Genomic DNA, 16,851 nt, shown 5'->3' on the forward strand with positions numbered 1-16,851 from the left:
CTTTGATAATGGCAGTGCTAATCACTTTAGCATCCATCCATCCATCCATCCATTCATCCACCTGCAGTATTCACTCAATGCATTAATGTTAAAGTTAATACTTCTTTACAGGTACACAGGGGCATACATGGTAGTACAATGGGCATTAGAGACTCAGAAGGACTGAGAGTGGCAGGGGGGTAAGGGAAGAAAAATTACCTATTGGGTACAAGGTACACTATTTGGGTGACAGATATAGTAGAAAACCCACTACACAATTCATCCATGTAATCAAAAACCACTTGTACCTCTAAATTTATTGAAATAAAAGTAAATAAGTAAATAATTAAAGTTAATGCTTTTATATAAAGAGAACACTAAAGCATAGCCTCTGAACTTCAGTGATATTCCTATTATTAAAAGCTCGGTGCTTGTGATTTGTTGGTTATATCCAAAAGGGGTATTATACATTTACATTTTTAGGTGATGGGTCTGAGATTTCGAGCTAGAATGATACTATAAAGTAATGCTTTAAAGCACTACCTCTGTTCAAACACCTAGCAATTATAGCCAACATATAAAAAAACAGAAAACCAAACATGGCATTGTTGGGATCCAAAACATGACAAACATTCTATAGACCAGAAACAAAGCAGACATGCAAAGTAACTAGTGAGGTTGATGCTGCTGGAAAAATGTAGCAGGCCTGGGTGACAATCAGGTGGAAAGCCCCATAGCAAAGTCTCTGCTCAAAACCTCTCTCTTACTCATTGAAATGTGAGACTCGCGGATTGGCATCCTTTCCTTCTCTAGTGTAAATGCCCCAGGAACTGATACTATGAAATACTAGCGTATTTTGGATCCTTAATTCAATGGCTATACTCTCTTGGATGTTTTAACCAGTGGCTCAGAATATTGATATGTTTTCAACAATGTCAATAATAAATACTTTGTTCAATTCTTTAACAGTATATACGCATAGACGGATACATCAAATAGGAAGAAGAAGGAGAAGAAAAAGAAAAAGAAATCATAGGACTCTGATGGGAAAGGATTTGGCCTGGGGCCAGTACATAGTACATGCTCAGTAAATGGTGGCTGATCTCCCATAATTGTTGGGAGTCTGTTTTGTTAGTTTTGATCATTTTCATTTTGTTTAAAACTATCTAGGCTATATGAGTGGTTTTTAATTAAATAAAACTGTATTAATACCTGATATTTACTATCTAATACAACCTAACAGATCTAGCCTCCAATTACTGTCGAGAATTAAACTGTTAAATTAGACAGGGGTCACCAGTAGATACAAGTTATCAGTTTGGTAAACAGTACAATCATATCATTTTTTTTATATAAGTACATATTTAATCCTCTCAAATGTTAAAATAAATTACTACTTTATAATACGTAGTGTTTTTAAGAACTGTTTTCAAATAAATGGATTAAGTTGAATATTCCCATCTAATGACTTAAATCAAATTTTTAGTATCATTTTTAAAATTTTGTTGGAAATGAGGTCACTTAATATGTAACTTTCCTTTAAAGAATGTGAGACTATTATTCAATCAACAAATTACTCATAAGGCACCTATAATGTATATAGCGTTTATTTGTAATGTTACAGATTTCCTTCAGTCAAATACTCTAAGACTGGATAAAATCCCAGATGCAGTTTTCACTGTTCAATTTGCACTTCATTTTCATAACAATGTCAATATAAAGTTAAATAGGGACAGTTATCAGAACTCAAACACCCTTTCTCCAATAGAATGCATATTTGATTTTAGAAAAGCAAATCACCAAGAATAATTGAAAGTGCATGATTCAGGTATAATTTCTTGTGTGTGTCCTTTCCCTCAGGCCTACTCTGTCCTTTGCTTAACCCAATTTAATTCCTGTATTCAAACCTTATTATAAAAGAGTCAGGACATTCTGGCCTTAAACTGAATTGCCAAGATACATTAGCAAACATAGTTATTGAAATAACAAATTCTAACATTGTCTTTAAAATGACAACACCTCACCATTAAATTTAGGCTGTGCGTGTGTGTATGTGGAGTGGGGGTAAGGTTTTCTCAATACTAAAGTAATCTGAGATTCTGACTGTGATTCTGTAATTTTTGAGGTCTTGCTGTATTATGAGGTTACCTAAGGTTGGAAATTAGCCTTTTTCTAAAATTAAAAAAAGTTAATTTCTAAGTTCTTCTCCAACCTTTGCCACCTATGTTGACTTCCTTCTTATCAAACACACAGCTCCCTAAGGTCTGCTAGAAAAGCCATTACTTGTGGGCAGGCCTTACGCAGCAGTTCTCTAGGAGAGCCTATACCTACCTGCCACACCCCATTTAGTTGTCTGCACCTGGCCTTGACTCCTGAGCCTGATGGATAAAATTGAAACCTTACCCCAAAGGGCCATAGAATATCCAAGTTTAGAGGGAGAGGCGAGGCAGCATAATAGCATTCCCTGGTGGTGAAATTAAAAGTGGACAACAAACATAGGAAACAGAGGTCTGTAAAACCGATCAATACAGTCCACCACTTTACTGCCTCTGGACATATTTAGCCCAGAGACAATTTCTTTAATCTAGTAGTCCATTTATTCACTCAGGAAACTTTTATGTTGCACCTGATGTTTGCCACATACTTTGCTACATACTCATCATGCATCGGTTTGTAAGACTGTTTCTGCTGTTCTGGAGCTCACTGTCTAGTAGCAGAGATAGTGACTACAGTAGATATCAAAAGTGCTGCACTATGAGCATGAAGACACAGCTAGGCAGGCACAGATGAATCACAGTTATTTGTGCTTGGAAGGATTTGGAAAGGCTTCATAGAGCAAGAAGCTTTTTAGCTGAAAGAGACCGTGGAGTAAGAAAGAAATCATTAAACAGTGTTATCAAAACACCTGGAGGAGAAAATCTTCCAAATTAGCCATTGCATGCCTTCGAGTATACAATAGAGCAAGAAGTGCTGCTTACTTTTCTTTTGATTATCTAACAATAAAGATGAAAGAGACAGAAAATAAAAGTTTAGCACCTAATAGAGTGCCAGGTAAGAGTAGGTACAGGTTGAGTATCCCTTAGCTGAAATATTTGGGATCAGAAGTGTTCGGACTTTGGATTTTTTTATTTTGGAATATTTGCATTGTATTTACCAGCTGAACATTTCTAATTAGAAAATACGAAATACAAAATGCTCCAAAGACCACTTCCTTTGAGCATCATGTTAGTGCTCAAAAAGTTTTGGATTTTGGTGCATTTCGAATTTCGGATTAGAGATACCAACCTGTACTGCATTTATTTGCTGTATGAAGGAATCCATTTGTGTATACATGTATTTTAAAGAGTGTAGGGAAGAAAAGTGTTTTATTATTAATACTATGAGAAGCTGGAGAATTCCTGTCTTGATTTTAGCATTCATACTTAGTATTCTGATTCAAGCATTATTTTTGATGTCAGTGAGGTGGAACCAAAATGAATTTATATATTAACTGTTCATTTAGAAACATTAACCAAGGCTTTCAAAGCACTATGAAAGATATATATTTTTTTATTTTGCCTGCATACCAATGGAAAGTAAGCCTGTTTTCTTTCCCTTTTTTTCATGTAGTTTTATTAGTGCTATCAAATTTAATGACTGTTCTGCCCTTTTTTGCTGTCATACTATAATGACTTCGGATCCATATATGCTGATTTAGCTTTGAAAGCAAGTTGAGGGGGGGTGGAGAAAGTACATTACATTCTAGCAGATTCTCTTTATGTTTGTGTCATTTGTTTTTTTTCTGCTTGCATCCTGCAATAAGCAGTTAAGTGCTTTTTTTGAAATCTAAAGCTAAAGAAGCCTGCTGTACCAGCAATACCTCTGTTTGTTATAGCTCAGCTGCCTTGTGTCCAGGGCCAGCTTCTTAGGTGTCCCCTGCAGTCACACAGGGCTCCACTCTTAGAAGGGTTCTGCCCTTGCTTTATTGCTCTGCTGCCACCATCTTGAAATTCTTCATAGTATTTGGACAAGGGGCCTTGCAGTTTCACTTCACACTGGGCTCTGCAGATCATATAGCCAGACTATCTTGCCTCAAGAACAACAATAATGTATATGTGCTGACACATGCAAAATGTAACATTTACAATAACGAAAGCTTATTGAAACTTACTTCAGGCATCCTCTATCTCCTTAAGTACGTAAGCCATCCGTGAGCCCCACTCTGAGTTACACACCCACCGATGTAACTTGTCGTGTCTCTGTTTGTTAGTGTTGGCCGAGCTTGGGCTAGTGGCTGGTTCTCAGTTCTCCCCTTTCCTGTTGACTTACTAACTCTTCCTCTGTGCTCTTGTGACTTCTGGGACACTGCACTCTCCTGATTTTTTTCTCACCTCACTGGTAGCTCCTTTTCAGTCTCCATTTCTGGTTCCTCCTCTCCCCGATCTCCTAAAATTGGGATGCACCAGGTGTCAGGCCATGCCAACTTCTCTATACTCACTCCTTCGCGGGATTAAATGGCATCTATATGGTAACCACTCCCAATGTGTGTCTTTTTATATGTTATCTCTACTGGGGGGAATGTAATACGCATCTCACACTTAATATGACCAAACTGAATTCCTGAACTGGCCCCTTAAACGTGTGCTACCCAGTCTTCTGCATTTTGATTGGTAGGAATCCTATTTCAGTTGCTTAGGTAAAAAGTAATCACTCACAATCCCATCTGTGTCTCATGTTCAGTCTGTTAGGAAATCCTATTGGTTCTGTGTTGAAAATATAGAATATCTGGATCCACTACGTCTCACTGCTCCTCTGCCTGTGGCATTTTCAGCACAGCAGCCAGAGTGTTTCTATTAAAATAAATCAAACTTTGCAGTGGCGTCCTATCTTATTCAGAGTAAAAGCCACAGTCTTCAGAATGGTCTACAATGATCTTCTCTATCTGCCGCTCACACCTTCTGCATTTCATCTCATGCTATTTTCTCTCTTACCCTCTGGTTTCAGCCACGCGGGTCCCTTGCTGTGCTGTTGGTCACAGCGCCATGCTGTCTTCTGTACCTAGTGTGCTTCTGCTCCAATTGCAGCCTCCTGCCAAGCACTCCTATTCTCTCACACTGTTCTACTTCTTTCCTTTTCCATAGGATTTGTCACCTTCTAACATAATTACTTATTTTCTATTGTTTCTATGCCTGGTAGTCTGGATGCTGAATAAATATTACTTAAACGTTGACTGAATGAAATAATACCAAAGGGAACACGTCCTTTGGTATGAATGTTCCTTTTGTCTCTTTATCTCTCAGTAATCCTTTTTTACTTGTTCATGCTCTAAAGAATATTACATTTTGAAAATATTTCTACTTTGGCCAAATCTTTAATAAAGATAATAGCTGACTTAGAAATATAAGCAACAGTTTTTTCTCAAGAGCTAGAAATAATTTCTACTACATTGACATATTTGAAATGTAAGAAAATAAATCAATGCACTTATATTTTATACTTTAATATTATACGCAGTTTAGAAGTTACCTTTTCCCTATCTTAATACTGCCTAAATTGTTCAAATCAAGAGTGGGAAAGATTTTTATATGAGAGAAAATGAATTGGCATGTCTTTGATTGTTGAGATAACTTTTAAGATATAGTTTATTATTTTGGCTGTATGTGGTGGATATTGTCAGATTCTCCCAGTGTTTGTGCTTCTCTCTAGTGTAGAAATTTGATACTTTTAAAAGCTGGAAGAGTTAAGATTCCTAACATAGGGAGTAGCTTAAACATATGGATGGAGTCTCTCATTCAGTAACTATATTATATGCATTACATTTCATAAATAAATCTAGCCTCGGAGGTCATTGAAGTCAAACATAATGGGAAAGTTTTATAATTGTTATAGATAGGAAAAACAGGCTTCTAAAACGTATTTGTAATTCTTAATAACGCTATCCTTTAAAAGTAGTAATTTATTCCATGCTAAATGAGCCCAATTCTGTTGGGCATTTCTATCTTAAAAGTATAATTTTTAATTACAGAAATGATAACATATTACAGATTTATAAAAATAAAGACCAAAACAATTGGCCACAATTTTATCACTGTAACAACCCTTTTCATTTTGCATTGCTTCCTTTTTGCATATTTATCTTTTGCACAATTTTACTAGAGTACTTAGTTTTTATCCTGTCTTTTTCACTTAGATATATGTCATGCCTGTTTCTTCACGTTGCTGGGTGGTCATTATCACAATAATTTTTCAAGGTTACGTAATGGTCCCTAGTGTGGCCATATCATAGTGAACTTAAATGTATTCCAGGTGTTGGAGATTTAAGTTGCTTTCAATTTTTTTTGAATCATAAGTAAGGTTATAATGAACACTTTTGTGTTTGTAGCTTTTTTGGATCATTTTCTCAGGATATATTCCCAAAGGTGAAATTCTTGTTTCATAGAATAAGACCATAGTCATGACTCTTGATATATTGCCAACCTCCTTTCCCAAATGATTGAACCAATTTTCTGCCTCCAGCAACATGTGAAAGTGCAGCTTCACTGTACCCTGGCCTGTAATTTCTCATTTTTGTCCCTCTTTTCCATCAACCTTGTACTGTTATTATTGAAATACTGGCATGCCATGTAAGTGTGAAAATTTAGAAAGTAGTTTGAGGATATCAGACACCTGACTCAAGATTCTCCCTCAGAGAGAAGGAAGAGGAGAACTGGTTGGATGTATTTGACTTAGCTGTGCCTAGAAGGACTAGGGGAAAAGTTGTCCCTGCTTTGCTGGATGCATCAATTGAAGAAATTTGATATTTATCTCAAATTATTGTATTCGATGTGATCTAGCTGACCATTTTTACCTCCCCAGAGCTGTGCCTTGCTGTTTAATTCTAGAACAAATTGGTTCACCAAAAAAAATAAATAAATAAAAATAAAAACTCACTACATTTGTTTTTATTGTTTGCTTTCTAAGAATCTAAATTGACCTAAGATTATTGCAATACAGTTTTCTGTTTACCAAACATTTTTGCTTAATCTTGGATAATCACATAATTCTATTTTTTTCTAATTAAATGATTTATCCCTTAGAAGAGTTAAATTAATTAATTCAGTTTTTTCTGCAAATGGAGGGTTTTAAACTGGTATTGCTCATCCAAAGGTGTAGATAAAATTGCTAGACCTTTCCTCCACAAGTAACAGTGAATAGAGGCTTTGGAAAGAAATTCAGTCTTAGAGAAGAGTGGGGAAAGATGGTAAGATCAGCATCCTCTTACTACTAACTTGTTATTCTGCAGCACTGAATAGTTTCAAAATATGTTCCCACCCTCTGTCTCACCTGTGAAGTTAGTGAAATAAGAGATATTATTGACATGCAGAGAGGTTGAGGGACAAACCCAAGGCAGGGCTCATGGTGGTGGGGGAGGCTGTGCCTGCGTGGTGAGGATTGCACCCGAGCACAAGGCTTTGGGGCTGCAAGTCTTTATCTGGTTTTACTCCACCACAAAACAGTATTTTTAATGTCTCTTCATTCTTTCATACAAATATTCATTGCATTTCCATAATACCCTCTGGGACACAGATGTGAGCCTTCCATGGGGGCTTAGTGTGGTGCAGGAGTCGGGTTTGCAAAGAGGCCATTGAAGGAGAGGGTGCCGAATGGTCCTGCAGAGTGGACGCCAAGCACCATGAAAGGTGAAGGCACAGTGGAGAGAGGGCCGAGGTTCGTGCTGATGGTGCAGGTGGCACTGGAGCCGGATCCCTAAATGGCCAGGAAGGGTGAGCCCTGTGGATTTCTTTGACTTTCACCAGTGACAGTCAGTGAGATTGCTGAGAAAATCATGCAGATACTGTGTCTTGAGAAGTAACTTTTATGACGGGCTATCAGGAGACAGCTACTTCCCTCCTCTCCTGCTTAAAGTTATTCCATGCTGCTTCTTCCACAGACCTGCTGTGTATGAAATGCTCATTTCCCCAGAGTTATCCTGCCTTGGTTTCCTTCTAACTAAAGCTTCCTGAGGTTCCACATTTTCTTTTATGTCAGTTTATTCATTTCTTTATTCATTTCTCCGAAAGATGTCCTGAGTGCTGAAACCTAATGAGAAGGAGCCAGCCATTGAAGATTTGAAGCAAAAGCTTTTTGAGTTGCCAAGGCCAAGAGGAGGGAAAAGCTTGGTATATTCCAGGAACAGAAATGAGGACTTTGAAGCTAGAAAATTAGGAGAGGAGACTGGAGAACAGGGAGAGTTCACATTAGTAGGAAGTTTAAAATTTATTCTAAGCGCAAGAGGAAGCCATTGGAGGGTTTTAAGCAAGAGAGCAACATGATCTATCTATAATTTTAATATCATGACCTATAAAATATTAAGAAAAGTACATCCTCTGTGGATGTCTGTGTATCAAGCTCCACTTGATATACAGACAATTTGGAGGATGGCTTTAGGTTGAAGAAAGGAAAGAGTTGCTCTCTAAAGAAGGCAGATGGCACCCAGGATTCGGTACACGCACGTTTACATGTCTTCTCCCCTTATCTCAGTCCAGTATGGCCAGTTGCTAGTTTAGGACAGAAGAGCATACCAGGTATTCCCTCCTCTCTCCAGCTTCTCTCAGACCCTGTTTTCTTATTAAGAAACTTGCAGGGTCCTGTCCATGTGAGCGCTGCCAGGAATAACTGATATTACTGCTGTTTGCTTGGCAGAAGCTCATTCATTCCAGTGAGCTGATGCTATGCTCACCATGAAAACGAAGAGCAGCTGATTGGCGAGTATTTCTGACCTAAGCCACACCAGGCACTTCTTTATACCTCCTTATCCCTTAATCCCCTGTCCTTCCCACTAAGTTATAGCAGGTGGGGAGAAATGTTCCCAGACCACTAAAGGCGGGTAATTGAGAATCTCTCCAAAGGCATTTAAAGTTGAATAAGCAGCAATTTATTCTGCCGCCTGGCACTCAGAAACGCCAGCAGCTGCCAGAGAGCACCCTGAGTTTGAGTTAGAAGAGGTGACACAGGAGGAAGGGCAGTCTCTAATACAGGGGATGTCGGGCTCTTAGAAATTCTATTGAGAATGAAAACTCTGTGATTTAGGTAGATAAATTCTGATATTTACAATCAGGTCTTTATTCATCTGACATTTCAGGGATTCTTTTAGTTTAAATGAGCATACAGAAGATACATAACAGGGAAACAATGATAGACTAGATTACATTTGTTTATTCTATTTTCTTGAATTCATTTCCTTCTAATTACCTTTAACTTAATTCCGATTTCTTTTTCAACACAGTTCACATATTTTTGAGAAGGCTGACCACTCCCCCCCCATGTATTTGTATATAATGGGGCTCCCTTCCTCAGTGCCCTCCTTGTACTTCTCTCAACAATTTTTGGCCCTTAGCACATTCTGACTAGCATAATTCTTTTCTCCCCCTTAGACTACAAGTTTCTTAAAGATTGGGTACATAGCTGATTAATTGTTGTCTCCTCTTGTGCCTAGCATATTTCTTTATATATTGTATCAGTTAATATGTGTTTTAAACTTTTCATTTAGGTAGAAATCTTTGTTGGAAAATCTACACTTTAATGCCACCTGAGAATGGGAGAAAAGTTAAATGTTTTCTTATGGACACAGACAATCATTGTGTTTCCCATTTATTATTCTTGACTCTTGAGGTGTCTGGGATTATATCTCCTTCTACTAAACACCTCAGAACATGCAACTTTTAAAACATAAATTGTATTTTCCCTTTTGAGATTATCTTACATCTTCCTCCTTGTTACAGCTGGGGCTGGCCTACTGCTTGCAGGCCAAAACTTCATTTTACAAGTGTTTGTCCGGGGTTGGGGTATTGAGGGCATTTCCACCTATCTCCTACAGGTTGAGTATTTCTTCTTTAAAATGCTTGAGACCAGAAGTGTTTCAAAATTCATATTTTTTTTTGGATTTTGGGATATTTGCATATACATAATGAGATATCTTGGGGATGGGACCCAAGTTTAAATGTGAAATTTATTTATGTTTCAGATATACCTTATACACATAGCCTGAAGGTAATTTTATATATTTCATATAATATTTTATGTAACTTTGTGCATGAAACAAAGTTTGCATATGTTGTGTTGAACCTTCAGAAAGCAGAAGTGTCAGATATGGAATGTTTCATTTGTGGCATCATGTCAATGCTCAAAAAGTTTCAGATTTGGATTTTCTGATTAAGGATGCTCAACCTGTAGAATGGAAAATGAGTAAACTTTATGACAGGTCATCACATAAGAACACTTAACTCAATGCCTAAGCCTTGAGTCAGCAAAAGTAGCCAGATGTCTGCTGCATGGAAAAGTACATGGTTACTAAGTGCTTTTCTGATCAAGCAGAAAGATTCTTTCCCCCCTAAATTTTATGACATAAAATATTTTTACAGAAACAGTCACCCTCATCGTTCACTGACTCAGCTTTGATAGCACCAATGCTAAGCTGGGCACTCACTTGTCCCCAGGGCCTTTGCACATTCTGTTCCCTGGGCCTAGATTGCTCTTTTGCCAGATATTCTCATGGCTTGTTGTCTCACTTTCTTCAGGCATTTTTTTCATATATCACTATCTTTGAGATGTCTTCCCTGACCACTTATATAAAATAGTATTAGCCCGACCTTCAACACAGCTGTTTCTTTCCCCCTTATCCCATGTGGTAAGTTGTTATAGTTATGAATCATGCCTCCCTGTGTCCAAGCCCCTATGCAGAGGGACATTTTTCCTCTTGTCACCAAGAGATGAAGCATATTTCTGCATTCTCTTCAATCTGTGCTGGCCTCATGACTTGCTTCATGCCATAGAATGTGACAGTAGTGGTGTGCAAACTCTAGAGCTGTGCTAAGATGGTAACCCTTAGCCATGTATACCCATTTATATTTAAGTTTAAATCACTTACAATTAGATAAAATATAAAATTCAGCTCCTCAGTTGTACTAGCCACAGTTCAAGTGCCAAATAACCACGTGACTGGTGGTCACTATGTTGGACAGCAATTAGAAACCATATACAGGGAAACAGGTTGCCCCACCTAATAGGCAGCAATGATGTCCAGGCATGTGAGGCCACCATGGACCTCCGGCCCCATTCAGGCTGTGGATGACTGTAGCCTCACAAGTAATCCCAGGTGGCACTAGCAGAAGAACTGGTCAAATTGCCAACCCACAGAATCATGAAAAATAAATTGTTGTTGTGTTAAGCCACTAAGCTTTAGTTGGGTTTGATATCCAATAGTGATAATGGATACACTGTTCAATTCTAATGACTAGCAGTAGTTTTGAAACCATGCCCTATAGAGCTACCTGATGGGTTAGGATGTGAAAAAACGGGAAAAGATGGAGTGAACCCATACCATCCCTTCCAGCGAGATCAGTTTCTTGTTTATCAAGGGAGAGGAAAGGAGATTTGCTATTAATAAAATAAAAACCAACATATGACTGATATGCTTAGCACAGAGTAGCTGATAGGTGATAGAAGAAAACTAACTTTACATCAAAAAATTACTAACAGTAATTTGCAAAGTAGATATTAAAATAATTCAGAACTAACTAGAATCCATAAATTATTTCAATTTAGGATGAACAGATTTGGGGGTCTTTGTTATATTTTGCTCTACAAAATGGTATCATTTCATCATTCCACCAACAATGCATGACGGTTCCAGTTTCTTTACAGCCTCACCAATATTTGTTATTGTCTGGAAACAGAATTGTTTTGAATGAAAATATAAAGTCATTAAAATAGAAACATTTCAATTAGATTATGTTATACTCATTTAAGGTGGCCTGTATATACATATATATACATACAAGTCATGTGATATTGGAACCTAAAGCTGAATGCCACTTTGTAGGTCTGTATACAAAACAACTCATTGGAGTCTAATTACCTTATCATTAATGTTCACCAGGTGGCTGGAAAATGCAGGTTTCTTTTATGTCTAATTGAGAGGTAAAGGGTGGTGAAATGATTATATGTGTAATGCTGTTGAAAGTTAAATCCATTTCTGACATGCAATTAAATATAATTGAAATAGGACAAATTGAACAACAAAATTAAATTTACAAAAAAAGGCATGAGCAGACATTACTGCATGTGTACTGCTCTCTAGGATATTTAGATGTCGAGTTGGCATTAGGGCCAGAGCCCCGTGTTTGTACTTACGTGGCACGGTTCTCACTTGCTCACACTTGCTTGCCTCTTGTACTTGGCATATCAAAGGAGCGCACGAGACATTCCCCAGCCAGCACACTGTGCAGAGAGGATTTTTTTATGAAGTGCTGGAGTTTAATGTGGTCAGGAGGGAAAATAGATTTTCTCGACCTGTGGGATTTTCATAGACTCAGACTGGTTTTTTATCCATCTAGGAGACCTGACAATGATATTATAAAAAACAAAATATAAATCTGACAGTCTTCCCCCCCCCCTCCCCCCAGCAACTTGTCCAGCTCTTCTTTGGCTTCCTGTCACCCATTACTGGATTGAGTCTCAGATGCAGCAGAGCCCATGCAGCGGTCTTTCTGGACTGATCTCTGCCCACACCTTGGGCCTCAGCTGAGATCACTCTCTGGGCACTGAAGTGCTTGTAGTTTTCTGAGGGCACAACTGTGACACTCTGTCATTCTTCTGCTAGTGTTTGGTTTCCTCTCGTGGGAGTACCTTTCTCTCTCTGCTAGACTCAGTTTAGGCACCACCTCCACCAGGAAGCATTTCAGAGCCCTCAGAGGCTCTACTAGGTCTAGGGCACAGCATTGACCTGGGTGTTTTGTTTACCACAGTGAAAAAAACAGAAAAAGTCCCTGGTCTCGTGGAGCTTATATTTTATCTGAGAGAGACAGAGATTAAGCAATCAACTAATAACTGATTACCTACCTTGCATAGTAGAAGGTGATAGTTCAGCAGAGGAATGGGATTGGGAAATGCAGGGGATAGGAAAGGAGGAATGCTACATTAAATAGTGTAGGTGGGTGGGCCTCACTTCTTAGAAGGCCTTAAAGCCAGTGAAGGAATCTGCAAAGTGGCTATCTGGGGAAAGAACTTTCTGGGCAGAGCTAACAGCCAGCCAAATAAATTACTCTATTGTGAGAGCATTGTGTTAAATTGATAAAAGTCCAGCCATACAGGAAATTGATGGGTTCATTTTTTTCAAGTGTCCTTTCTGTAGACAAATGTATATTTCCATTGGGATTTTGGAAATTCTAAAAATAGTTCCAAGACAAATCTCTCTTTTGCCCTCTTCCCTCCCCACACCCTTACTCAGTAACGCACATTTTGTGGACTACTATTAATACTAGTCCAGAATTCCCAGTTGGGAATTGCTATACACCTAAGTTGTTTGGATCCTGGTATCTCCTCTCTGTAGCATAAGATCTGGATTCGCCCACTGTGAACTACACGCCCCCTAATGGTTTTGTATTTCCAGAGGACCAGTACTGCCTCTGCTCTTGCTTCTCTGAGTCACATTCGTTTGTGTTGCCTCTTCTCTCAGTTTTTCATTTCTTTCCACCTCATTACCTATTGGTATTTTTGCGTTTCTCTTTTGTGCTAAATCTCTAAGTACTGTCTGTGAATTTGTCCTCCTGTTTGTCAAACCAGACTAAAAAAGTGTTCTTCTAGCGCCTTTGCCTTCTTTTCCACAGCTCACATTAAATAGCTAATATTCCTGGGATGTCCCTTCCCAAAAGAAGAAATCTAGCACAGTTCTTGCCTAGCATTTTCAGAATCTTTTCCACTCCCACATTTACTGGTGAGATTTGGGTTGGGAGGATAAATACTCTTGACCAGTAAAATTTTTAAAAATAATTTTGCTGTATTACACACTTATTTTTCACTGCTGTTTTTTAAGCATCATGATTTTTCATATCATTATTTTGTATTTCCAGGTGGTTTTGGAAGTAAATACTAGGTTTAGTTTTACTCCTCTAGAGCTTCTTGCTCTAATAATACAATAACCTAAGTTAATTGGCTCAAGACCTGTAAATGTGTACATATATTTCTGGATTAAAAATGTATGTTTTTCCATTTCTCTTGTGTTTCTTTTATTTCCACATATCAGAAACTTTAAATGTCATAAGATAATCTTTTTTATTTCCTGGAATGTTATACCCTGGAACTTCTTCACAAGCTGAATTTCTTGTTTCTGTTTCTTTTTTAATTTTTAAGTTTTTTATTATTATGGGTATGTGATAATTGTATATATTTATGGGGTACATGTGTTGTTTTGATACAGGCAATGTGTAATGATCATATCAGGGTAATTGGGGTATCCATCACCTCAAGCATTTATCATTCTTTGTGTTAGGAACAAGCTGCACTTCTTAAATAAGAAATGATGGAGGGTTTGGCCTTTCCCTCCTAACATGTCATTTAATGGTCCTAATTGCTGTGGAAATTTTGTTGATTTGGGCTTGCTTCACAGTTTTTGGTTTTATAGATACTAGGAAAGTTGCATAAATGTATTTGTAGATTTTAGAGAAAGTTTTATTTCATCGCATATCCTGTATTTCATCACTGTCTGAATTGCAGATTGGTGGGTTTTTGGTTACCTTTTATTCTTTTAATTCAAGTTTTTTAAATGGAAGTAATAATTGTACATCATTTAAAAGTCAAAAAAATGTGTAGTGTTTACACAAAAATTAGCATTTTGTACTCTATCTAGCACTACTCCTCGCCAGTGCTTCTCAGCTCTCCCCACCTCACTACCAGTGTGTTTTTGGCATTTAGCTCCATATAATTACGTAAGATGATTATCCTGGTACTTCTAGATATTTTTATTTTTACTTTTTATCAACTGCGTAAGATAAGGATTTAGCCTGCAAATACCCTGTCCTCCCAACATAGTTGAATACTACTAAAAAATTAGTTATATTCAGAAGGCAAGATTTTGTCAATTCTAAAATACTATTAAGAATGTAGTGTTTTAGAAAATAACAGTTTTCATAATGTTTCCAGTGAACTGCACCAAAAGCAAAGTATCAGAACTATATTTATATGTATAATCTTAAGAAGATAACAATATTAACAATATAGATTTAGCAACAGTGTTACAATAGCAAATGAGAAAATCTTCATTTACTCTTATCTTGCAGTAGTCACTAAAAGAGGTTTGTTGTTTTTGTAGGTGCAGAGGCGAAAGTTTAGCCTCACTTAAAAGAATGAAAATGCTAAAGAGAAACTATTCTGAGAATCATAGATTTGCATGAAAAACCTTACAAAGGAAAAATAGTAATTGCCTCAGCACGAGAGATGGAACATATTTTAAGATAATTGGAGACTGTTTTATATGTGCTGTCTTTGGTTTAGTTTTGATTTCATGTAGGTACTTTAATTGGTTTCTATCTCTTAATTTTTTTTCTCAATGTATTCTAAAGAATGTAAAACACTTCTGAGGATCTCATTACTCCTTGTAAAATTACCTTCTTCTGTACTTTTGGATGTAATTTTTTTGTCAGTCAGTCTTACAAGAAAAAAGTGTCTTAGAACAGGCTATTATTTTTAGCAACCTGACATTAGTGAAAAGCCGAAAAGTACATTTTCTGTAAGTTCAAATACACTGTAACAATTTCCCTTAGGTGAATATTTTAAAGTGGTTTTTTTTTTTTTGCATATTTAAGTTCTACAGAAGTCATCTTTTTGCTTTTATTCATATTTTTCATATATTTTCACTTCTAACTTAGCTTAAATGCTGATTGTTAGTCATTCCTTTGACAGTGTGGTCAGAAGTGGTCTAACTGAAGATGTTCCATGATTTGGTGAACACATGAGGTTACCAATTCAACTTTTGCTTCTCTTTGCAAAGGCACTGAGACGGGAGTTAAAGGAGAAAGAATATTCTGTCCTGAATGCTGTCGACCAGGCTCGCGTTTTCCTGGCTGATCAGCCAATTGAGGCCCCTGAGGAACCAAGGAGAAACCTACAATCAAAAACAGGTGAGACTGGTTCTTCAATACATCATAAAAAACACATGTTAGGAGAACAAAAACCCAGAATCAAGTAGGAAATTTCCTCACAGCGTTTCAGGATCTAATATTTAAAACGTTTCTTCAAAGTGTTAACTTTAATCAAGTATGTCAATTATTTAACAAATATCTAGATTCTTAAATTAAGAAAATGAAATTGCTGTATACTTCCGTATCATCATTTTTGAAAGAAATTAACTGCAGAAAAATAGATTTATCTAAAAAGTATACCGTAGCTACAAAAAACGTCTCTAAGAAATAAAAATTTTTCTCTCTTCTATTTAAACAAGTTACATGATAAATAACTGCAAGTAGAAGAAAGTTATTAAAATATCAGAGTAATATATAAAATATTTCAATATCTATAAAGTAAGATTACTTTTGAAAATGAGACACTGAAGTGCCTTTCTTTTACAAGCAGACAGCAGCATTTGTTTAATTTAAAAGTAACAACCTATAGTGTTTATGTGCTTTGGCTTAAAATTGAAACAGTAACTACCTTACTAGTAAATGGTAATATATCACATAGTAAATTTGATAGAAAATTTGTAATGAATTTGGGGTCCAATATATATCTTTATTATGATTTTTCACTGTTGGCAATAAAAACATTTTGATGCATTTTAAAAACTAAACATGCCATTCAACATATCATTCACTTCTTTAACATAGTAAACGCAAACCTGAAAGGTTGCCTGTGTCCAGCGGTATAAATCATGAGCATTTATTACTGTTAAGGGAAGCACAATTAGAAATTCTTTTTTAGTTGCTGGAAGTGGATCAGTCATTTGGACAAGTAGCCATTTTCCTACTGAGACTTTCTCAAGGAAACTCTTCTGCAGTTAGAATAAATTTTTCATCAAAACCATGATTTTCTTGACTCTTTGAGCCTAGTTTTAATGTATGCATACAACCTGCACACATATGA

General features: G+C 36.9%; 1 protein-coding gene across 4 annotated transcripts in view; it reads left to right on the forward strand.

Moving 5' to 3' along the window:
• The window catches only part of UTRN (utrophin), a 472,601-nt gene that overhangs the window by 340,154 nt on the left and 115,596 nt on the right, over nt 1–16,851 (forward strand). For all 4 annotated transcript variants that reach the window (XM_045544518.1, XM_045544519.1, XM_045544517.1 and 1 more), the window contains one exon: nt 15,764–15,893. In XM_045544518.1, the coding sequence (XP_045400474.1) occupies nt 15,764–15,893 (130 nt within the window). The remainder of the gene's footprint in view (nt 1–15,763; nt 15,894–16,851) is intronic.

The sequence above is a fragment of the Lemur catta genome, chromosome 2 (assembly GCF_020740605.2).
Source record: "Lemur catta isolate mLemCat1 chromosome 2, mLemCat1.pri, whole genome shotgun sequence".
Lineage (NCBI taxonomy): Eukaryota > Metazoa > Chordata > Mammalia > Primates > Lemuridae > Lemur > Lemur catta.